The sequence below is a fragment of the Podarcis filfolensis genome, assembly GCF_964270895.1.
Source record: "Podarcis filfolensis genome assembly, chromosome: Z".
Taxonomy (NCBI): domain Eukaryota; kingdom Metazoa; phylum Chordata; class Lepidosauria; order Squamata; family Lacertidae; genus Podarcis; species Podarcis filfolensis.
The window spans coordinates 23,868,315-23,892,947 of NC_139617.1; the positions used below are offsets into that span (position 1 = coordinate 23,868,315).

At 41.3% G+C, this 24,633-nt stretch overlaps 1 protein-coding gene and 1 long non-coding RNA gene across 2 annotated transcripts in view; one reads left to right on the forward strand and one right to left on the reverse strand.

Annotated features, from left to right (window-relative positions):
• The window catches only part of LOC310754690 (tigger transposable element-derived protein 1-like), a gene marked incomplete at its 3' end in the record, with an annotated part of 60,540 nt that extends 38,180 nt beyond the window's left edge, over positions 1 to 22,360 (reverse strand). The window contains exons 1-2 of the mRNA XM_083596767.1: positions 21,993 to 22,360; positions 21,250 to 21,959 (exon numbers count right to left, since the gene is read on the reverse strand). Coding sequence (XP_083452893.1) covers positions 21,250 to 21,834 — 585 coding nt within the window. The 5' untranslated portion in view covers positions 21,835 to 21,959; positions 21,993 to 22,360. The remainder of the gene's footprint in view (positions 1 to 21,249; positions 21,960 to 21,992) is intronic.
• Positions 1 to 24,633, forward strand: part of LOC310754377 — a 351,494-nt gene that overhangs the window by 54,000 nt on the left and 272,861 nt on the right. The gene's annotated exons all lie outside the window — the stretch shown is intronic.

Sequence of the window (24,633 nt, forward strand, 5' to 3'; positions counted from 1 at the left end):
CCCAGATTTTCTTAAAACTGTCCAACCAATCCAGTCTAGGTTTTGTACCACAGGCAGATGGAGCAGGGATTTTCCAGAAGTGAGCCAGAACCTTGTTAGGTTAGCCATTTCCTCCTTTCATACATCCTCAAAAGGGTGCTTCACCTCAGCTATAAATTCTTCATGATGCTCTAGCAAAGTGCTCGTGTGAATGAATATGGTGAGGTCCACAGAGCAAAAATCACATTCAACAGACTGATGAGGAAGCATGCCTTAACCTGCTCATTAGAGAGGACCTCAGGCTGAAGTTCCATATAGAGTTGACATTTGTCCAGAAACCTTGAAAACAGGACTCACTGCCCAGAAAACATATATGGACACTTTTCTGATAAGGGTGCAGAGGTTGCTGTGGCAGTGATAATTCCCCCTGGTGAGTGAGTCAATGTTTTCAGCTGCCCACAAAGCCACCTAGGTGAAATAGCATTCATCCCATGTCAGTGTGTTGGAGCAACCCACAAGGCAAGGCAGGAAGATGGAGCAGAGCAGTTCAGGTGTTCCTGTACCACAGAGTTTTCTGACTGAACAATTTGCTTCCACAAAGTTTGGAAAAGAACAGAGGGTCTCCATGGTCATGCTCCTTGTGCCATTGGACTGCTCCACACTGTCCTTGTTGCTTTTGGCTATCTGGAAAGTGTTCTTGTTCCTTGCCAATGCCTCTTTCTTGTCTAGTCTGTGGGCTTATTCACACTTACTTCTTCTGCACTCTTTCCAGGGACAGTGCACACTTTAAAGTTCCATGTCTCAGGAGCACCCCCTTTTTTTGCTCTCAAACTTTCCCCATGAAAACTTGCTCTTTAAAGGTCAGCTGGAGCAAATAGCAATCCGTGGAAAACTTGAATGGATGCTTGCTCAGATTGAGCACTAAAGAGGGTCTTTTCAGAGAAAAGGGCAAACAAACAAACAAACAAACACTCTGATATGAAGCTTTTAAGCTCAGATCTGTGCCTGGAAAGAGCAGGCAAAAGGTAAGTGTAGAAATGCCCTGAGAGATGTAGGAAGTGTATGTGTAGAAACCACGGAATTTTTGAGTTCAAGATTAAGAGACCGCTCCATTGTTCCACTTATCGCCTGTGGCCCTGGCTACCACTGTCAAGGTGGTCCCCAGAAGTTTGTTCACTACAGAACATGCCTCTTCGGCAGAAAAATGTCATCTCTGTAGTACTGCATGAATCTCAAGTAATGGGAAAAGCTACTCAAACTCACTATTTGAATTTCTGTTCACAGAGCTGTTTGTACTTTGCACCTCTTCTGCACCTGTTCTGAAATGTCCTGTCCCTGTTAAGAAATGTCACTGCACATTTGCATAACGGTGCTAATACTTAACCAGGAACAGTTCTTGAGGGGGGTGTAGTGAGAAAGGGCGAAAATAAAAACACTTCTAATTTTTAAAAGGCTGCGCTTCTTAGGTGCTAAAACCTAATGAGGTTTCACACTTTGTGTGTGTGTGGAAATGGCTTTGGGTATCTTGGTGAAGGTTGTCCTTAGGATTAGAACAGCCAGTCAAAAAAGATTTGCTGCTGTTTCCCGTGAATGACAGGTCAATTAGAAGATCTCTTGGTAAAGATCTGAAGACCACTTTGGATCTCCCGCCTCCAATGTTCTCAGATATAGGTGTTTGGGCAGAGGCTTATTGTAGGAAACTGACCAAGGAGCCTCTCTGTTCAGACCAGTCCTTGAGCAAGTGTTTCAACTTTATACTCGCAATTTCCCATTTTCTTCTAAGCATACCCACTCATTGGTGGCTTATTACTCTCTGCTGTCAGAGAGTAAGATGGGTGAGGATTCAAACTCATATCATAGCCTCTGCAATTGACTATAACCATTTTCCATTTCTTGCTTCAGAATAAAAAAGATGACTGAAGAAAATGCATCATTTGGGCTGCCTACAAACCATACATGTAAATCACACTCAAAGGGCTTTAACAGACATGGCTTTTCCCATGGAATCACAGGAACTGTGGTTTACATACAACAGAACTACAATTCCCAGCATCCTTTTAAAAACTATAGTTCACAGGAATATTTGGGGGAAATCATGTACTTTAAATATCCTTTAAATGAATAGTGTATATGCCGCCTAGGAGAGCTGTTATACACATGATACTCTGAAATAGGATCAATCTGTCTCTGTCTGTTTCAGTTACTCTGTGTTTGTGCGTGTGTGCACGTGTTGGGGAGAAGGGAGTAAATTGACAACCCACAAAAATCAACTTATCTCAGAAAGCAAAAAGCAGAAACATTTTTTAAAGGCTGCCTTCAGGGTACTTCACTGAAAATATCATCGTTCTGATGAAAACTTAGCAAATAGTAATTATTGTACAAAGATCTTTCAGAAAGAGTCTTTTTTTCCTTGAATGCAAATGGCTTCACAGTTGAGAGAGGATGGAGTGTGCTGGCAATTGGGGGAAGATTTAATCTTTGGAGGAAAATAAAATGCAGTCACTTTGCTTTCCTTCACAACTCGGTTAATCACATTGCATGCTGCAATCCTTCCTCCCCCATCTCTATTTGTTAAATATGTTAATTCAGAGGAAAAGACTATTATTTCCCAAGAAATTGCTTTTGTTTTGCATTTGTATTCATTAAAACTTATAGAAGAAAAGTTAAATCTTGTTCCTTTTATTAGTTTGACACCAAAGTGAAATATTTAGAGGGAGAGGGGAAAACAACTTGGGAGAGGTATAATTACATCTCTCTCAGGCATTTTAATTAGGTGTCTCTAGAACAGTGCACTTCTTTTCCGAGCCTGCCAGGAGAAAGGGCTAGCAGGGCTGGATTAAGATCTTTACGTTGGGACAAGAAAAATATAGATATGAAATGAGAATTCCTGGATGCCAAGATCCAAGTCTGGGGCAAGTACTCTTGATGAGAGAACTCCAGCAGAGACACAAAATCACAAATATGCAGCAAAGTAAACTATAAAGACCTTTAAAAATGCCTTTCCTTCCAAAGTTCACCTCTTTCCCTAGCATAGAAAAAGACCACAAATTTGGAAATTTTAAAATGGTTTATTTACAAACTATGCACAGGTCTGATTCATGTGCTTTTCCATACAACATTCAGAAAAAGTTGCACAGGCAATAAAACTTAGCTTATTTGCAAACTGGTGAAGGTTCTTAGATTATTGGTATAGGAACTCAAGAGTGGCTTGTGAGAGCCATGTGGTATGAGCTGGGAGCAGCCAGACTTCCTCACACAATGAATTTCTCAGGTAGACTGAAAGAGAACAAAGGCTTGATGGCATTATTCCTGCAAAGGTGAGAGGAAGTAGACATAGCTAAGCCTAGCAGGACAGCTTACTCTATGGTATTAACCCCTTCATTGTGTATATGAGGCTGCTTATCCCACACTTTAGAGGTCCTAACAGGTTATAGTGCTCCCCCAAATACAAAAACAATACTAAAATATAAAAAAACTTTTAAAAATAAAACATAGATTTTTTGCAACACACCACAGGATCTGATTTCCTCACATATTTTTTTATCTATGTTAGCAGGATTTATCTCCTGACTGATGTGGGGAGAAATAAAAAGAGAACAGAAAAATGTGTGAAAAGTGTGGAATGTAAGGAAATCTAACAATGTTCTGATTTTCCCCATAATGACTACTTTAATGCTTTTTATTTTTTGAAATTTCAAATGTCAAATTCCCCTCCCCCTTTTTTTGAATTCTCATTTTTTGTGCCCTAAACACGTGTTTGGTCTGTCTACTGAATAATCCAGCACTGGGAGCTAGAGAGGTGCTGTGCCTGCTCCAGGAGATGGGACTGGACACATAATATGGAACGTCAGTACCGCAAGATTGGGGAGGAATCAGAACAGGCTATATCAGTCCAACTCACTTAGCATCTAGTCTGCTTATGTTGCTTGTGTTTCCCACCCATCTATCCCAAGAGGAAACAATTAATATGTTAGCAGTCATTTGGGGCAGTGTAAGATTTTCTTTAAATTTTCATGAGGACTTAAAAAAAAATTCTCAAACTGATGTGGAAATGGGTTGAACTGAATTTAAGACTGGAAAAATTGAAAAACTGAAAGGAACCCATCAGAACCTAGTATTGATACCCCATGCTTTAATAATCTCTAATCTGGACTGCTGCAGCACACTTTACATGGGGCTGCTCTTTGAAGATGGTTCAGAAGCTATAACTGATGCAGAATAGCATTGCCATGCTTTTGTCTGGGGCAGAATCTCCAGCCATTTGTTACTGATCTGCTGGAGGCTGGCTGTGTCTCTTCAATCCACTGTGCCTTCAGTGAGAATTAGGTATGCAGTGCTTATCTGATAGGTTTTGGATGATGATGATGATCTTATTTCATTTGTGAATCACTTCCTATGATGCATCTCAAAGCAATATACAACATATTGTGTTTTGACTAGTGCAGACAATTATCACAAATGTTCCTTATATCTGATTCAAACTAAGGGGCAAATAATGAATGCCTGGATGTGTTAAACTTTTGCACAAGGTATAAGGCAGAATATAGATGTTATGAATGAATGAATGAGGTGACACAGTGCTTGTATTTGAGAGCTACTGTTTTAAACATACACAGATACTCAGAAGAAGAAAAAAACAGTGTTGTAAATATTGAAAGGATAATTCCCTGGAGACTATGTTTGTAGCTCAGCACATGAAAGTACCTGAAGGGGAATTATAGTGTGTACCTAAAACTGTCAATAAGCAGTTAATCAATCTGCCAGCTTTCTAAATGCATGACATTGAGAAGCAGCTCTGCAGCTATTACTGGAACAACTGAAACATTCCTCCTGATCTATATTCTAGGAGGAGAGGCAACTCTCCCCCCTCCCCCCGGAAACTAAGGAACAACTGTCACGGAAGGCGCAGAAAATCACTTCTGAGGTGGCAGCCTAGTGTTGAAACAGTTATAGATTAATTCATCTCATGAATGTCTCAGGAAGCAAAAACTAAGTGAAATTCTTTTCCAAAGCTGCACTTGTAAGAAAAAAAAAAAGGTTTGAGTATCAGCATTAGAAGGGCAAGTGTCCACTGGGACTCTGTAGAGTGGTTTCCACAGCAATTTGTGCACTGGCAAATGCCACTTTGTGTGTGTGTGTGTGTGCATGCACGCAGGAAGTCAGATGTTCTTTTTGTGTGCAAAAAAATATGTATCAGGTTAAAACTCATTAGTGCTCACCTCAGGAATTTGATGGACTCGCCAACCCACCTAGCTGTCTCAAAGTGAACAAATAAGAGGTAAAAATGGCTTTTTAATATATTTTTAATGTGTTAGTTGTTCTCCCCCACCCTCAGGCTGACAGCAGCCCTGCCCTCATGCCAAGCATATCCCCTTGACTGTTTGCGTGCCATTTTAAAAGTATGGATTTTTGCATGGCTTCTAAGAATTACTATTAAATCCTTGCTTTTGAAGGCAGCAAAGGAGAGAAAATAAGGAAAACACTGCATTTATTTTATTTTACACATTTTTATCCCACCTGTGCTTCCCCGTTTCTCAACATTTCCTTCCTTCCTTGGAATCATTAAAATGTGGAGTTGGAAGGGACCACAAGCATCATCTAGTCCAACCACATGTAATGCAGGAATCTTTTGCCCAATGTGGGGCTTGAACCCAACCCTGAGATGAAGAGTCTCATGCTGGACCAGCTGAGCTATCCTTCCTTCTTCTCTGGTATTTCTTACCCACTTCAATCCAGAGTCCCAGGGTGTGTTACACAAACAGGTAAAATACAGTCACAAAATAATAAATAATCAGCAAATCATAAAACAGATGCAACTGATTTTTCAGTTAAAAAGAAAAAACCTGGGGTGTTAGTTGTTGTTGTTATTCAGTAATTTAATAATTCCATTTCTTGGAAAGCTGGAGTAAGCCTGGACAAATTTAATTTGGTTTAATTTGGTTAAATTGGTTTCTTGCAGATCCTCTAATTTCTTATATTTAATAAATATAACCTGTTTCCCCATGTTATTTGTTTCAACTATTCTTTGGTGTGTTCACATCTGGGTGTCAATGACAGAAGATCAGTGGAGCTTGCTCAAAGTACTCAGTGTCTGCCATTTCTGAAACACTACTTTCCCCAGTTATTTTAAAGCATTTCTAAACGCCTTTAATCCTGAACGCAATAACATAAGCTGTGACACGAAATTGCATATCCTTAATGATACAATGAAACTGAGAGGAACACAACTATTGAGGAAATAGCAGCAATAAATTCATTTTGAAATGTTGGGACAAATAAAAATGGGCCCATCTGCAATTTTCATCCAATCAGTAAGAGGGAAATGGTATTTTATCTATTTTTAAAATACAACTAAATTGTAAAGGCATATAGCTGGTAAGTCCCTGCACTACTTTCTCTAGCATTTGGCAGACATCATCCACTCCGAAGAGGCTTCTTTGTTTGCAGATTTAATCCAGTTCTGTCACAAAGTACAAAACTTGCTGCCGAATTTTCTGAAGCAAAGCTTGACTTCAGATTTGAGTCAAAGCAGAGCAAGCCCAAAGTGTTCTAAGTCAAATCAGCCCATTTTCTGAAGTACTGAAGAAGGGAGTCCTTGGCACACAACCCGTCTTTTTACATGAAAACAGCACCAGTCCTGTTGCTAATGGACTTGCAAGTAAGAATGTAAAATGTAGAAAGCCTTCCTGCTTGAAAAGTTGGTGTGTTCTGTTGTCTCTTGCTTTACTCAGAGGGCTCTCCACTATGTGCTTATGTAAGAAACAAGGCCTGCATGCTTCAGATAACTTACAAGCTGAAGTCTCCAGTGTTCTTGTGATTCTTGAAAATGGGGACAGCAGAACCCACAACCAGCTTATCTGGGTAAATAGTTCAACAGAAGGAGGAAAGCACTTTTAAAAAATGCTACCCAGCCATTTCTGAGGGTTGTTTTATTGCCCTGGAGAATTCAAGATCCCCATCTTTAAGATGAATCACGTATCACCACCCAGCCTAATTAACGCACACAACATCCCTGATTCTCATGGTATATAATTGAATAGGGAAGCCAACAAATCTGATTCTTATTTATGTAAAGATCGTAAAGCTAACAGAACCTTTCGAACGAGGTTTTATCACCTTGCGGAAGGGTAAAAGAAAAGAAAAAAAGAGCAAATGGTAAAATGTCTATGGTTGGTAGACACATTGGAAAATTACTGCTGCCTACAGAATCCTGTTAGCGGTTAACCTCTAACGGCTTGTATATGTAGCTACAGAGCTTACCAGAGGTCGCTCCTAAGTGCATAATGATTTAGCCATCAGCATCCACACTTTAAAAAGAGAGAGCTGAGAATTGATGCACACACACCACTAGAAGAAGTGTTATGTTTGCATGTTTCAAGTCGAGGTGCTTTGAATAGGGGCAAAAACTCCTGCGAGAATTTGACACAGTGCCAAAGGAACTAGAAATAGAAACCTTACATTAAGCAGTGTGCTTAGAAATCATGATAGCTGATGGAACAGTTTGCCCTTCTCCTTGCATAAGGGTGGACAAATCTGTAGTTTTCAGTTTTTCTGTTTCTCTTCCCACCCATCCCAATTTTAAGATCAGTTCCTTGCATTACCAAACCAATTTGGTTTTGTTTTAACGCCGTCATGAAAATTCATTGGCATTTTAGTATGAATATCTCCTGATATATAGCTTTTTTATTCAAAGCAATTTGTTGTGATTTAATGCACTCTTCTATGTTATTTTCACTAATATCTGCATTTTATGCACACTTTCTCCTGATATACACATATGCGTGCACATCATTTGCCTGGAGAACTGCATTGTAAAATTCAGAAAAGGGTGATTTGTTAAAGATTGACTGTTTTCAAAGTTTGAATCATTTAATATGAACTGAATTGAACTTCTCTGACTTTCCTGCTCCTTCAGAATATTTTGCCTGGCCCAAAAATGAGTAGTTCAGATGTCCCTTTCTGTGTGTCCGTGAACATGTGGGGGTAGAAGGTGGGCCCCTCCTGGATGAAATGCTGTTTATTCTATGTAGGAAGTCAAAATCTATCATTTAACAAGCTGAATATATAATATAACCAATGTAACCTTGTCCATTTACTTCATAGGCAAAGGAAAGGGTTTTTAGAAATCAGAAGTGAAAATGAAATAGTGAAGCATTCCTTGTACATTTTTTCTACTTCAAGACCAGTTAATTCAGCATACCAAAAATGTGGGGCTAAGAATTTTGAGAAGCACCCCTCCACTTTGATGGAATCATTTTTTCTTGGTTAATAGCTTTTCCCTTTCAAATGAATGATGAGATTTATATAAATGACACAACAAGAGATGCTGTGTTGTTAAACACAAGTCCTGCAAAATTCAATAGAAGCTGTGGGTTTTTTTTAAGTGTGAAATATGCATGTAATTTGACAAGAAGGCAACAAGAAATGAATGCCTAGTGTAATGCATCATTTGGTAGGTAAAGCCCATTTATTAATATTACATTTCATATTCCCCCTTTGCAGAGCTTAATACCTTTGCTCTTCACTTAGCAGTGAAAATTGCATTTATATCTACCACAAATGTATGAATATATATATATATTTCTTGTTTTTATCAGTTTCAATTTAGAAACATATTTGTAATATTTAGTTTCTTTTTGTACCTTTTAAAGAAACATGTAAAAGTTTCACGAGTATTCTCAAAGAACTCTGGAAGAGGTCTGAATAATTGAGAGATCCTTGTTAAATATTTAGAAAATATGTCTTGCCATTTTGATACTCTCTTGCACTACCCTATTAAAATTTATAGAAAGGAAGTTTCTCTCAAACTTGAAAGGGTGGAGAGAGCTCTTTTGCAGAATCAAAGGACTGACTTCTGTTGTGGCTGGGATATCCCAGGAGTGTCAAAAAAGATGGGAGAAAATGAATGGGCAGAGTTTATGACCAGCGCAGGCATTTTGCTACTGAAGGAAGAGCAACAAATACCACACTCCAAGGTTAGAATGCATCACCAAAAAGGAAAGAGAGGAAAAAAGACACATATTTATATAAAATTTGCATCCACTGATCTATGTTCTGGTAACCTCAAGACTAGACTATGCATTTTATGTGCATCTGAAATGCATTTGAAAATGGTTCAGAAGCTTCAGTTACTGCAGAAAGCAACTAATGCAACACTAATTCTGTTCTAGCTGCACTGTTTGCATATAAGCTTCCAAGCACAAAGTGCTGGTTTTGACCTATAAATCCCTGAACATTTAGATCAGCTTTTGAGGCACTTCTCCAGATCAACTCTCTGAGGGAGGCTCAGAGGGTTGTGATTATCACTGGGGAGTGAATAGACTTGAACATGATGCCCTCCATATGTTGTTGGATTTACTCCCACCATCCCTAACCACTGATTACACTGTCTGGGTCTTATGGGAGTTGGGAGCCCAACAACATCTAGGGAGCACCATGTTGGATTACCCAATTTAAAGGATGTAGTGAGTAGCTTTTGCTGTTGCAATTCTCAGCTGTCTTCAGTTTGCCAAAAGAAAGGCCTGCATATCTGCATTCAAAGAAATGGTACCTGGCCTGGTGATTTTGACAGGTTTTTATCTTGTTAATGTCAGTAGGAGGATCTGAGTCAATATACACGTTAGCTCAGGTGGGAGAAGTCTGGTCTCATCCTGGGCCAACATGGGCAACATAGTGACTGTCTGAAAGCAACACTAAAATCTCAGGTTTTTTGCTGCGAATTCCTGTCCATGTTTCTGTGTGTGGCTTTGGCTGAGTCAGTGACTTGTTGAAGAATGATTAGAGGTGGGGGGACCCATAGGAGACATTTGAAGCTGAGGATTACCATATTTTTTGCTCTATAAGACTCACTTTTTTCCTCCTAAAAAGTAAAGGGAAATGTGTGTGCGTCTTATGGAGCGAATGCAGGCTGCACAGCTATCCCAGAAGCCAGAACAGCAAGAGGGATTGCTGCTTTCTCTGCGCAGCTATCCCTCTTGCTGTTCTGGCTTCTGAGATTCAGAATATTTTTTTTCTTGTTTTCCTCCTCCAAAAACTAGGTGCGTCTTGTGGTCTGCTGCGTCTTATAGAGCGAAAAATACGGTAATTCAAACTTCCACCACATTATTAATGTAGTAATAACGTTTTTTTTAGAGTCAACTGCACACAAACTTTCTGGCAGGCTTTTTTTTTTTTTTTTGAGGACTATGGTTATGATGTTTTTGTTGCTACTGTTTTGCCGTATGTGGTGAGTTGGGTATCAAAGGCTCTCATCACTTACTTAAGGGAGGTGAACCAAGCCAGGGTGGTCTTGCCCACAATGGCAAACACATAGTCTTTCCCTTGATGTCTACACAAGTTCCACTTTCCTATACTGGAATTGTTGGTTTCTTTCTGCAGATTTTTGTGTTATATTTTGTAAATGATAAACTTTTACCACAGTCCTGCTTATTGTTCTGGGGTTCATAGGCAATGGTATTTATTTATTGTGTAATCCTAACTACCTCTACTCAGATGTTTGCCCTATTTAATTTAATGGGATTTACTCACAGGTAAGTGGGGTTAGGATTGCAAGCTTATTTACCACAACATCTAACACTGGCTTTTTAAAAGGAACTAGTGAATGCACAGGAAATGTGCTAATTCTAATGCAATGCTTATTATCTGGCACATCTGAATAAAGATTAAAGATACCTAGTGCCTCTAATTTGATGTACGCTCCATGTCAACTTTGTGTCTATGAAAAGTTTCTAAAAGTCAGCCATTCTTGCAGGTTGACTCAATGAAAGCTCATTAGGTAACCAACTGCAATTAATCTTAGAAATTAGGAAGTAGCTGAGTGCTCAGTTTTGTCTAATCAGATTATTAATAATATAAATAGGCTTTTAATTAACTGGTGGGTGTACTCTCCCTTCCACACAAACACACAAATTCTGAATCTCAAAACACTCTCATTAATAATAATCTCATTCTTTGTCTCCCAAAACCTTGTAAAGCAGCAGCCCTTACTAAGAAACTTTCTGACATTAACCCAACAGTTCCTCCCTCTCAGCTTCCTTGAGACATTCTTGGGGGGGGGGGGAGATAAACTCTCATTGACAAGACTTAAGTCAGGATCCTGTCCACATTAAACACTTTTTTAAGCTCCATTGATTTCCAGGGGAAAGCTTTAACTAGAAGCTTAATTCCCCTTTGAAACCACTGCAGAGGGAGTTGCAATCCCACTTGCATGTGAGTAAGCCCCACCGAAGACAATAAGAAGAGATATTGAGGATTATACATATAGGACATGTGTAGGTCAAGTAGTGATTTATGCAGGAGACCCATGATGCAACTCTATTGACATTTTAATTTCAAGTTAAAAGAATAAGAGCCCCCAACCTCCTGTCAGCCCAAGGGGTATTTTTCTTGTCACCAAGCAGTTTCTGGAACAGAGGTGCTACTTATACATCTCCATAGAAAACAGACAAAATAGCATAAGCACTTGTGCATGCTAATTTACATGCATACATGCAAATTTAGAAATAACTGCTGTGAGCCAAAGAGAAATGCAATGCACCTCACCAAAGGCAGTTCTTTGGGTGGGGCAGATCTACCATACTAGCTTCCCAGCAGGTGGTTCACTGTTGCTTACTGGACAGGGGAAGGGCAAGGCAGCAGGGAGGTTGGCAGCGGAGCCAATCTGCTGCTTTGCATTGTACCAGCCTCCTTGCTGTCTTGACCCTTCTCTCTTCCGGTAAGCATTAGGGAGTCACATGCTGAGATCCTAGTGCAGTGTCTCCATCTCACCTGTTGAGCCACTTGTGGACCCCACCATGTGACCAGGTGAGCTATCTGCTGGTCAGGTGCCAGCTGTTGAGAGACACCATCCAGGCCCTTGCTGTCTCTTCCTATGGTTCTTTGTTTTTAAAACAGAAAGTTGTTTAAATACAGGAGTCTTCCTGTCAGCAGCACTTAAAACGCACAAGTCCAGCTAATTAAAGAGGATGATTTATTGCAAAGAACAAACAGAAAGTGTGACAGCTTGCTCCTGAGCAGCCTCCATTACAGCCTACGATTGGATCCAAATGGAAGCTCTTTCAAAACTGTTTTATGTGAAAATTATTATTATCATTAATTATTAATTATCCACCCTACACCCTAATGTCCCAGGGTGGATTACAGAATTAAAACACAAAATTAAAAACATTTAAAACAACTCACAACTATAAAATAAGGTGGGTCCTAAGAACATAGTGTCATAGATCTTCCACATAACATGAAACACTTTACTGCGCAATCCTATACTGAAATCTATTCAGAAGTAAGCCCATTGCATTCAATGGTCTCCCATGTAACTGTTTAGCAGCAGTGGGAAATATCCAGCTCATGAGCCTAATTAGGGCCACCAGGCCTTCTCATTTGTTCCCAATACCATTTTGTCCACCTACCTGACACCTTATGTCATATATTGGGCATGTGCCTGTAAAGCACTGTGCAGGGCATTTTTCTAGCACCTGCAATCAGCTGATTGTTGACATTTGCAGAGTGGTTTGCAAGCCCTGACAAACTGCTGATGGCTGCGGCTTGCAAAATCGCTGGACCTTTGCCCACAGAATTTCATATTAAACCACATGGGCAAAAATTTCTGCAGCATTGTGACATCATGTGATTGACAGGTGGAGAGTCACACCCACCTGTCAAACGTCGTGTAGGGGGTGGGGGAGATTGAGGATTGAGCTAGCTAGCCAGATTCAGTTCTCCTCCTTTGGTGTATAGGAAAGTTGTCATGCCCCCCACCATCCTCTTTGCTATGGTTTTCTTTTTGGATTTATAGCTTTCAGATTCTTCAGACTGATGCATTCTCCTACACTGAGATGCACACACTATTATCTTTCTAGATCTTTTATTAACCTGCTTCTAAAATAAAAATAAAAAACCTTTATTGTTGCTTAATATTCCATACTTAGGAAAAGTAAATTCAAATTGGGATAATATGCATCTGAATTTCTTGCAAACATCTTTGAGATTCACCCTGCACCCTACTCTCTCTCTTTCTCTCTTTCTCTCTCTCTCTCACACAATTGTCTCAGGTTTACAAGTTGCCCTTATACTTTGCAGGTTGACTCACAAAGCCTTTTCCATCTGCTAACATTTTCTCTCTAGCCATGCTTAAATATAGATGAGATGGGTCTTGCACAAAAGGACACAATTATTTAGTTCTTTCTTATTGACGAAATTATCACAAAGGCTGCAAAGGCAGCACTTTATAGATGATAAATAGCCTGACTTCCAACCTGGGGATCTGCTGCTAAGAAAAACACCTTGACCTTTACTTGGTTTCAGAATGATTTCTCTGATAGCAGGAAGCCTCGTTTGCTTTTTTAGTCTCCCATGAACTTCAAGGATGCCTTTTATTAATCACTAACAGTCAGGGGAAAAACAAATACCACAGGAAAGCACAGCACAAATAGTGGTCAGAAGAGGAGGATTAGCTGCAGAAGAATCCTTATTGGTTAATGGAAACAATGACATTGTAGCATCAGCAGCAGTATAATTTCTTCAGAGGACACTCTTAACATTTGTGCTAAGTCAAAGCCTATTTCTGATCTTTATGAGTTCCTGCCCCCCAACCTACCTCTTTGTTGTTGTTTTCTAACTATAACCCTGAATATATTTTTCTGAAATTTCATGGGGTGGGACAAGGTGTGCACACTTACCTTATTAAATGTATGAGATAACTAGGTGGTCCTTTTTCCTTTCCTTCTTCAGAACTCCCCCACGTGCTTGCTGCAGCAGAGGGCTATTTGCACAAATACCTCTATGCTGCTATACCTGCCTACAACAACATTCACCAGCTGTCACTCTCCATGTTTCGTACCACAACTCCCAACAGCCAGCATGGTCAGTAGTCAAGAATGATGGGAGTTGTAGGGCACCAGTTGGCAGGAACTGATAGAGAAAACACTGAGATTGCAGAGTTGCCCTCTGGTGTTGGGACAGTCTGGTGCTGGTGCCATTCATTTGTACTGAGCCACAGAGGCCAGAAGTGCCAATGTTCCTCTTCTCGGGAACTGAGGACAGTAGATAATTGCAAAGGGGGAATTGCAAATGAAAGGTAAGATATGAATCTAATAATCATGATTAAGTAATTAACTTAATATAATGTCCACTTGGCCATAGAGATGCTCTCTAATAACCTAGATCTATTTCACCTCGCTCCTCCCAATGAACTAAACCAGGGATTCCCAAACTTGGGTCTCCAACTGTTGTTTTTGGGACTGCAATTACCATCATACTTGACCACTGGTCCTACTAACTAGAGACAATGGGAGTTGTAGTCCAAAAACAACTGGAGACCCAAGTTGGGGAAACCCTGAAGTAAACTTAGCAAGCCTTATGCAGCCCCGGGGCTTCAAAGCTGTTGGCCCTTCCATGGAAAACTGAGGGAAAATACACATTTTCTTTAATCTCAAATAGATTACTTATAAAATACCCAATGTTAGGAAAATTGAGAGTGAAGGTTAATCTTGGATGGTGGAATCTACCACCTCAAATATCTGAGGAAAGAGAATGCATCTCCCTCTGTATCTTGACTGAAGCTTGATTCAAAGGAGCAATATTAGTGATTTAACATGAGCGAAACACATTTTTATAATCCTTATCAAATGTTCAGTTACTAGATCAGCATAAAGTGCAGCTTATTAAAATGGATAAGAGAGGGGGTTATGGGATTCACATTGTCAAGAGAAGAAAAGTGTTTAAAATACAGATTTCTTTAATCTGTCACTCAGAAAGTACGGCACACATTACTGATGGGACACTGTGTGCACATCTAACATTCAATTAGACAGGTCCTGACAAAGAACAGAGTAAAGGGAATCTTCCTGGCACACAATGACAGCTTTAAACATTCTTATCCTGATTCAACGACAAGCTTTAAAGGCCTGGATTTGGCAACAGCGATATAACCAAACCTTTGCACTTTTTAGGGATGAGTGTGGGGATGGCCAAGGAATGGTTAGTGTGCCAAATGTACTCTGCTGGTAGGGATTCCTTGCCTCCCCCCAAAAAAGACAGGGTATGGAGGGTATGGTATTCTGAAACATATCATTGAAGCAATAACAGTGTATTACCTTTGGATTAATACTGGACAGTCCACATATTGTTCTACTTTATTAGCTGTTCTACAATGTTTCTCCAATGCACTATTGTAGTCGGATTATTCCTGCACTATAGTGCAACAAAAACATGGAGAGAGAGAAATCTGGGACATTTGTGATACATACAAAGTTACATGATTTCACCGGGAAACTATGGGACATATAACAATGGGGAATGATGCCCTATGTCAACCTCAAAACTTTAGCAGATGTAAACATTATTGAAAGCTGGACTGCATATAATTGTCCTAGTGCCACCATGAGTGTGAATCATCATAAATTCACAATACAGTGGTACCTTGGGTTAAGAACTTAATTTGTTCTGGAGGTCCGTTCTTAACCTGAAACTCTTCTTAACCTGAGGTACCACTTTAGCTAATGGGGCCTCCTGCTGCCACCAATGATTTCTGTTCTTATCCTGAAGCAAAGTTCTTAACCTGAGGTACTATTTCTGGGTTAGCGGAGTCTGTAACCTGAAGCATCTGTAACCTGAAGTGTCTGTAACCTGAGGTACCACTGTACAAGAAATGTCTGGAAGAGCCCTGACTGACTGGTGGAGGGGAAGTGGAGCCTGTCCTTAAATAATCAGCTTCCCAGCAGTTCCTCCAAACACCATTTAGCCGGTCCCCAACGAAATGCGAAGTTAGCTGGCTATGCATTGTGAACCATATCACTTGCTCTGCAATATAACTCGTTGCCAAGGATTTAATTTAGTCAGTTGCAGTTTCTGCATGATTTTTATGCATGACATCTTTGACTAATTACGTATGTTTTGCTTCCTTAACCACATTGAATGTATAGTCTGCTGCCAGATATGTGATTTACTGATGCTTGCTTACATTTAACATGGATAATAAATATAGTGTGATACCCCAGATGGACATTAGATATATCTTCTCACAGTATATTCTCTTGGTAATTTTCCAAAGCCGGCAGTTCTTCAAGTTCAAAGACTTAATTTCCCAGAATGAGATTATTTTAAAAGCAGAAACAAGCATAGCCAGAATGTTTGGCTGTGTGGGGAATTTTCCTGAGCAAATGAATATAAGGGCGGGGGCGGGGGGGGTTGAAAGTGTTTTAAATAATAATAATAAAATGTTGAGAAGTTGATATTAGACTTTCAAAGATTAGTGTAATATAGTGTGGATTGGTGACTTAACTGTGCCTGAGATGTCAAACAACAGGATCAAAGGAATCCAAAGATGTCTGGACATATATCAAGCTGCCGCATAAGGCTTCTTCAGGCGTTAAAACTCTAGGGTTGCTGTACATAGGAATGGAGAGTTGGACCCCCTGGTGGCTACACATAGAGTACATAGTTGTATGCATAGAGAGTTTCATATGACCCAGCACCCTGTGCAATATTTGAGAGATACTGCAACTAAAGATACCAGGAGCTTCTTCAGATTATTCATCCTGATACACTTGCATAAAGTTCACATGGAGGTTAGACTACACCCATTTTTTTCTTGACATTCATTTTGATTTCTTTGCAGGATCATTAAATGAAAATTAGCATTCATCCTGAATTGATCCTATTTTGCTTGCACACCTTTCCATTAATCCCACACGTTTCACTTTCTATACTCTTTCACTTTTCTAACCACAAAAAGTCTTTTTTAAAAAAAATTAAAAATGTGGTTTTGTTGCAACAGAGCCCTTTAATCTGCTTTAGTTATGCAAACCTAAATTTCCAATACGTGTTTGAAACCCTCTTGCAAAATATTGGCAGTCTAGTGCCAACCGAGAAATTAACCTAAGGTCTCCTTTATATGAAGACTACTACTGAAGTGCAACTACCATGATACGCTGTCCAAATCCTTGCACATATAATGCAAAATCTTTCACATATAATGTTCAACTGTCCCCTACATAGCATAGCCAGGGCTAAATTCCTGGGTCCTGCTTTACTGCGCTTGGTTGGCAGGCCTGTTGAGTCACACGCCGCACTGCTTTTGCAGGATACAGATCCTTCTGTAACTCTGCAGGTGGCGAGATTTCTGAATGCGGTTATCTCACACTCAAAAACCACCAAAAAACAACAACAACATCAAAACTAATTGGACTGTTATGTTGAGAGTGCATGTCGGAGTTCGTCTTTAGTTTTCCTTTTCTGTGATCCATCCCTTGGAGCTCTCCTGGCCCCAAGCCGTCACTTGGCTCTGCTCAATGACCCACCCTTGCATCATGGTGTTCACCTTCTGTTGTCGGATATATCTGTTTTTATGTCCCTGTGTTTTTATGTTTGTACATATTTTATGGGCTAATAGCCGTAAATAAATAAATAAATATTGCCCTTTAATCTGCTTTAGTTATGCAAACCTAAATTTCCAATACGTGTTTGAAACCCTCTTGCAAAATATTGGCAGTCTAGTGCCAACCGAGAAATTAACCTAAGGTCTCCTTTATATGAAGACTACTACTGAAGTGCAACTACCATGATACGCTGTCCAAATCCTTGCGGAAAATGAAATATCAAGGAATAACACTGAGCAAGCATGCATAGTTGTTCAAATATATTGGCTTTTTTTTAATTCTCAAGGTGAAATTTCAGCCAGCAATTTTAATAATGTTAACGAAAATGTTATTTTTGTGTATGTGTCATTTTGTTCCTAAATATTGATTAATTTTATTTTTTAAATGGAATTGAGGTGTTATTTGAGAGCAGGATATCAATCAAGCAGTTTATTCTGACATTGAGTTGACTAGACTCCTGGCATGGTGGAGGAAGAGTGGATGCTTTTGAAGGTGACAGTGTTTTCATTTGCAGCACTCTCAGCATAGAATGGAATAGCTGTCACCAATCAAGGTTTTACTTTGTGTACAATCACTTGTATCTCACACAAGTTAGGTATGTAGATATGCATTTAATGTCATTTGGGAACCATTTCTTCTATTGCTTTAATGACAGAACAAGGGTTGAAATTGTAAGGAAGCAGAATTTTGACTGAACCTTAAGAAACACTTTGGAACAATGAGAGTTGTTCATCAGTCAAAGACACTGTCTCCGCAAGTGGTGGGCTTATTCGTTTTTTAAAAAAATTGTATACAGTCATACCTCTTGCTCCGTTTGCTTCATGTTACACTTTTTCAGGTTGCGTCCTGTGGCAACCCGGAAGTACCGGAAAGGGTTACTTCCGGGATTTGGTGCTCACGCATGTGCAGACAAGCAAAATGATGTAACGCACATGCGCAGAAACAACAAATTGCGACCCGCATGCGCGCGGACGCGGGTTGCGTTCCTTTCATGTTGCGAACGGGCCTCAGGAATGGATCCCGTTCGCAACCAGAGGTACCACTGTACTACCATTAATCTGTAGATCTTTGCTGGACCCTATCCAGTTGAGTCTGTAGAGCCATCTGTAAGGGATGCTGTAGTTGCATCGTGCATTGCTGGTCACACATTGTGCAGGTGGTTGGTCTTCTAAACCTATGATTACATGTGTGCATCTTGGCAAATGTGGCATGCATTTGGCACCTTTAAATGTGGTATATAATATTATGCATGTTATATATGATAAATACTTGTATTCTTAACAAAACCAGTGGGGAAAAAGTAGACTTTTCACCAAGGTCATGGAGCAGGATGAAAATTGGGGGATAAGCCCAACACTGAGATTTTCAGAAAGTTTCATTTTCTGAATCACTACAAATAGTACAATTTTGTTACAGATTTGGGAGTGAGACCCCCTAAACCAGGGGTCTGCAACCTTTAAGACAAAAAGAGCCACTTGGACCCGTTTCTGAAGGAAAAAAACTGGGTGCCGCAAAACCATTGTGACATTTAAAACAAATATATCTCCGGAGCCGCGATCTGACAACGGGCGGGAAGGTGACGTCGGGACGGTGCGTGACTAACGCACACACCGCCCCCATGCAACGTCACAGCCAGTACAGCGCCCGCCACAGTGGGGAGTGTCGGGGTGCACAATGCGCCTCCTCCCCTCGCTAGTATCCACCCTGGAGCCGCGGCAAAGGTGTAAAAGAGCCACATGCGGCTCCGGAGCCGCGGGTTGCTGACCCCTGCCCTAAACCATATAAATTAATAAATGGTGGGGGTTTGATTATTTAGGATGTGAAGGGAGAAATACAAGCTGCACAGGAATTCCTGGGCTAGCCTATGCAAAATGACTTGGCCAAGCAAGGGCCATTAATAAACAATACAAGGCCATTGAGGGCCATTGGCAATGTAAGAGAACTGCCCTCACCCCTCCTCCTGAGATGTGAACAGAGTCTGGGGGTTTGGAAGATTGCCACGGTAACTGGGTTTGAGGTGACAGGAAAAGAGAGTCTTGAGCAAAGGTTGCTGGGAAGAAGAGGGAAGAAAGAATGGGATCCATCTTGGACAGGCTGGCTGCAGGCTGGGAAAGATACTGTTACAAAAGCAGGGTGCCTGCCCCTCTCTCTGCCGAGCAGTGACAACGGCCCATGTGTTCCCACATACACAGAGTCTATGGAGAACAGAAGACATGGTGGAGGCTGTCATGCTTTAAGAAATATGGTTTATTCACTTATTTGCACCTTTTGTCTGCATGAAGGAAGTCCAGATCTTATGGCATACCCAATTCCAGAGGCAGCAGTGCAAGCAAATGTGAGGTTGCCTCCTTCAAAGTTGAATGTCAGCCCTTCTCCCTCCCAGAAACCCCTACTCCAAAACACACCACATCACGTTGGCCACCCTTCAAACCCCTGTCTCTGTTCACACCTCAGGGCATGGAGGAAGTTCTCTTACACTGGCAATGACCCTCAATGGCTCTCTGTTGTTCCTTTAACAGCCCTAGCTTGGCTAGGCTGGTTTGCATAAGCCAACCCAGGAATGCCCTGTCTGGCAGCTCTGCAGTTGGTGTCTTAATCCATATCCCAATCAATCCAAATCCTAATATTTATTCATTTCTAGGGTTTATTAATTTCTAGGGTTTACCCTAAATCTATAACAATACCTTGGACTCCAGGGTTGCACTGCTGTGGGATACAAGCCCCTCTAGAAATGACCATGTTGTAAGATTTGGACTCCTTCCATGGTGAATAAACCATATTTCCTTAAGCTACAACAGTTTCCGCCAATGGAACACAGACCCGGGGTGAGTGCCTGGAATCTTGGAATCTTGTTGCAGCTCAGCAGAGAGTGGGAGTGGCACCCAACTTTTAAAACACTATTTTAATACTTTTTAAACACTTTTTTAACACTGTGGGAGCCAGTGGAAGACTGCTCTGGTCCATGGGGTCATGAAGAGTCGGACACGACTAAACAACAACAACATTATATGTATGTTAACATATTTATAGCTCCAGCTACCAATGATCAAATCATTGTGTCTAAGAGCTTGTGACTAAGAGCTAATAAACTACAGTGGTGCCTCGCAAGACGAAATTAATTCGTTCTGCGAGTTTTTTCGTCTTGCGAATTTTTCGTCTTGCGAAGCACGGATTCCCATAGGAATGCATTGAAAATCAATTAATGCGTTCCTATGGTCAAAAAAAGTCCAAACAAAGCCAAATTTGGCACAACAAGAGTTTATTAACTGCTCTTTAAAGTCACACATACTGTAAAGAGCATTTCAAAAATTGAAGGAACAATAATTTAAGATTCTAAACATGGCAGAAAAGCATTTAAAAATCACCAAAGTGTACAGTACTGTACATACATTTTCTAAGACTCTGGGGGACAACTCGAAGAAGGTTCCTCTTCCACTCTTTGCTTCTTGCTGAAGAACCTGTCCATGGTCTGCTGCTTCATCCGCCTTTTCAGCACCTCCCTAAAAGACGACATGACCCTTGTATCAAAAGTGTTCGCAAGGTCACGTGTCAGGTCCTTGTCAGGGTGGTGCCACTGTGCAAAAGCCTGCACATCTTTCCCCTTCTGGCAAATGTCCCTCAGTTCTTTGGAGGACAGCTGTTCCTCAGTTGCTTCCTCCTCTTCCAGCGAGGCCTGCTCCTGCGCAGCCTCTGCCTGCAGTTCGACCAGCTCCTGGGTGGTCAGCTCGTGGTCGTGCTCCTCCACCAGCTCGCTGACGTCCTCCTCTGTGACCTCCTGGCCCATGGTCCTCCCCAAGGAAACAATGTCCTGCACCACTGTTGACTCTGGTTGACTCAGCTGCTCCTTGTCGACCTTGTGTTTCTTGAAGGCCCGTGGGTTCTCCGAGTGGTACACCAGCAGGGGCTTGATCTTCAGGTTGCCGCTTGCATTGGCACAGAAGAGCAGGGTCAGACGGTCCTTCATGGGCTTGTGGCCAGGCAACGTGGCCTCCTCCTGAGTGATGAAACTGGCAGCCTCTCCATGCCTGACCACGCTGTGGATTCCAGATCTTGTCTTGAACCGGTCAAACCAGCCTCTGCTTGCCTTGAAGACTTCTGGCTCACCTGAGGTTCCTGGCTGTTGCCGGACGAGGTCTGCGTGCAAGGCCTTGGCCTTCTCACAAATGACGGCCTCAGTCACTGTGTCCCCTGCACGCTGCTTCTCTTCTAACCAGATGAGCAGCAACTTCTCCACCTCCTCCAGAACAGCTGGGCGGTTCTTCACGATCCTGGTGACTCCCTTGGCTACATCAGTCGCAAGGATCTTCTCCCTCATCTTCAGGATGGTCCCGATGGTCGATGGATTCCTCCCGTACTCCCTGGCGAGGTCTGTCACACGCATTCCACTGTCGTGCTTCTGGATGATCTCCTTCTTCATTTCCAGCGTAACCTTCTCCTTCCTCTCGCCGGCCTCTGCAGCAGCAGTCTTCTTGGGCCCCATGACAGCACAGCTCCTACCTTCGCAACCCCCCCCCCCCCCCAAAAAAATCAGTGCTTCACATCCAAAAAATTCAAAAGCACCAAACCTCCCAGAAAACACACAAGCTTCCAGATTCTTGCAAACCCCTTCTCAACAATTCCCCCAGCCACCCACCACACAGAAATCCAAACCCAGAAATCTTTTTTTTTAACAACAGCAGAGTGCCCCAATGGTCACAAAAAATCATAAAAATGCAGAAAAAAACACACAAGCTTCCAGATTCTTGCAAACCCCTCCCCAACACCAAGTCCTTGAATTCCAAACACCCCAACCCAAAATCCAAAAACACCAAAAAAAGTTTCAAAAGTTTAACTTACCAAATGGCTGCAAAAGAAGTTTTGGAAAAGCTTCAAAAATCACCAAAGTCTTCAAAAACCTCAAAAAAGGCTACCACACCGCGTGCTATGAGTTGCTCCTCGAAGTCAAGTCGCAACTGCACCTCTTCAAGCAATGCACCCTGGGTATTAACAGTTTTAAGAAAAAGGAAACAAACTTGCAAGACGTTTTCATCTTGCGAAGCAAGCCCAAAGGGAAATTCGTCTTGCGAAGCAACTCAAAAAACAAAAAACTCTTTCGTCTTGCGAGTTTTTCGTCTTACGAGGTTGTTGATCAGCCTTCCCCCACCTGCCTTCCAGATTATTTGGACTTCAACTTCTACTGCAAATGCACTAGCTGGGACTGAAGGGAGCTGTAGTCCAAAATATCTGGAAGACACACGATTAGGCGACGCTGGTGTAGATTCCACTTGTGTACCAGTTTGTGCAACCTCATTTGCAAGGAAAGCATGAGAACTCTTAGAGAACCATGCTACTTTAGTACTGTGTCATATCAAGCATTTCAGAATCGTGCTCTGGGCTGTTTTCCTTATTTGTACAGTACCTTGGATCCAGCCCAATATGAATAAAGCCATCTAACTTAATGCTGCTTTCAGAAGCAATGAATTAAACAATAATTGAAAACTCATTTCAGTCTCGTGCAATAGAGGGCAAAGTATACAATGCTAAATGTTGTGATGTTATAATATTTGGGTGCTAAAAGGAAAATAATCATTCAATTCTATTTATTTTTTCATACCTCCTTCTCCCTCACATGATGGTGAATTAGCAATGCCATTCATCTTCATAATTTATTCCTTATGTTGCTGTGTCTTAAGTGGCGACTTTTCAGAGGTAATTATGCAGTCAGCTTAATATTGATATTACTGAAATGTGAGTTTAACTAGTTTCTCCCACTGTGTTTCAGATTTGCTAATGTGCACTACTGTGCCATAATTGAATTACAGAACATTAGCATTGTGATTACTGTGATCATAAACTCTCAGATATATTCAAACCCCAACCATAGTTTATTCAAAAGCCATCTTATCCTCTACATGCTGCATTGTTACTTCAACTTGTTCAGCTAACAGTCTGATCATAAGATGATATACACAGTATGTTCCTGTCTTCTCCCCACCCCCTTTTTGTTCTCTTCTTTTTCTTATGTTGCTCCCCTTGTGCTTGCAGATGCAATCAAAAGTATTCCAGAAATGTTCAACTCCAAAGAGTAGCCACCTGATGGCTGGGAAATATTGCTTTAAGAAATTCTAAGGATGGTCGTAGGTTTTTCAGAAAAAACATTCTGAAATTATTATTTTTCTCATAATTTTCTTCCAGTAGCTTCCCCTGAATTTTTAAATGTCACGTATGCACTTCCTAACTGGCACCACTTCAAGAATACCAAGGTTTTCTACTGGTTGGACAACAAGACAGTGGTGAGAATCATAGCCAAACAAACAGCCAAATCAGAACTCCTCATCCAGGTGCTTTGCCTTTTTGTGTTAGAATGCCTTCAAGGTAACATACCACCATCTTTTGGTCTGAGCTCCTTCCGTGTCTGCAATGGAGAGGGGCATTCAAGCTTTCTCACCTCAATTCCGCCCTAGTAAAAGTCGAAAGGGCTTTACACAACGCAACCCTGCATCTTGGTGGCCGAGCATCAGACATACGGACATTAAAACTGACAAATTGGACCTTTTCAGACCTGACAAAGTGCACCTCACCCCTATAGGGAATGAACACTGGTTTAGAGCTGTGAAGCAGGGCCTTGAGGAATGGTTTCAGCTGTAGATAGTCTTGGCAGTTTTAGGCCTTGGGCAGAATCCTTTAGTCTAATAACTGGTGAAGGAGTGAAGTGGTGACTCACCCCTTCCGCGGTAGAGATAACAGGGTACCCCGTTAGAGGGGTCCTGAGTGGAGTCTCTGTCCACCAGCGCACAACGGGTGGGCCAAAGAACTCCCCCTGGTGTCGCGGTAAAGAGCCATCTGTGTAAATGCACATTTTGCAGTAGTTCCATATTCCTGTTTGACCCTGTCTTGCCTCAGAACCCCAGCAGGGGGCTGAGAAGGATACATGTCCAATGCCCATGCCAAGGTTTCCTACATCTGAAATTTAAATAAACTTCTGGCCAATTTAATCCCAAAATACGTTGGCATGTCTTCTTCTTTGATATCGGGTCTGGCTTCAAGGGGAGGAGGGGGGACTGTGCCTGGGCACATAATGGGGATAATTGCCCCAATAAACTTCAATCCCCTATAGCTTTCTATTTCCATCCCCATTCCCAGGGCGTGCACGCACACACACAGAGCATTTAAATAGTTCTGCTCTGCTTTTTGCACTCATGGGATTATTTGTTCTGGACGAATTGGAAAATCATTTGTGGTAAACTAAAGAGGGGGGAAATCTAGCAAATTACTCACTGTTAATTAAATAACCTGATTC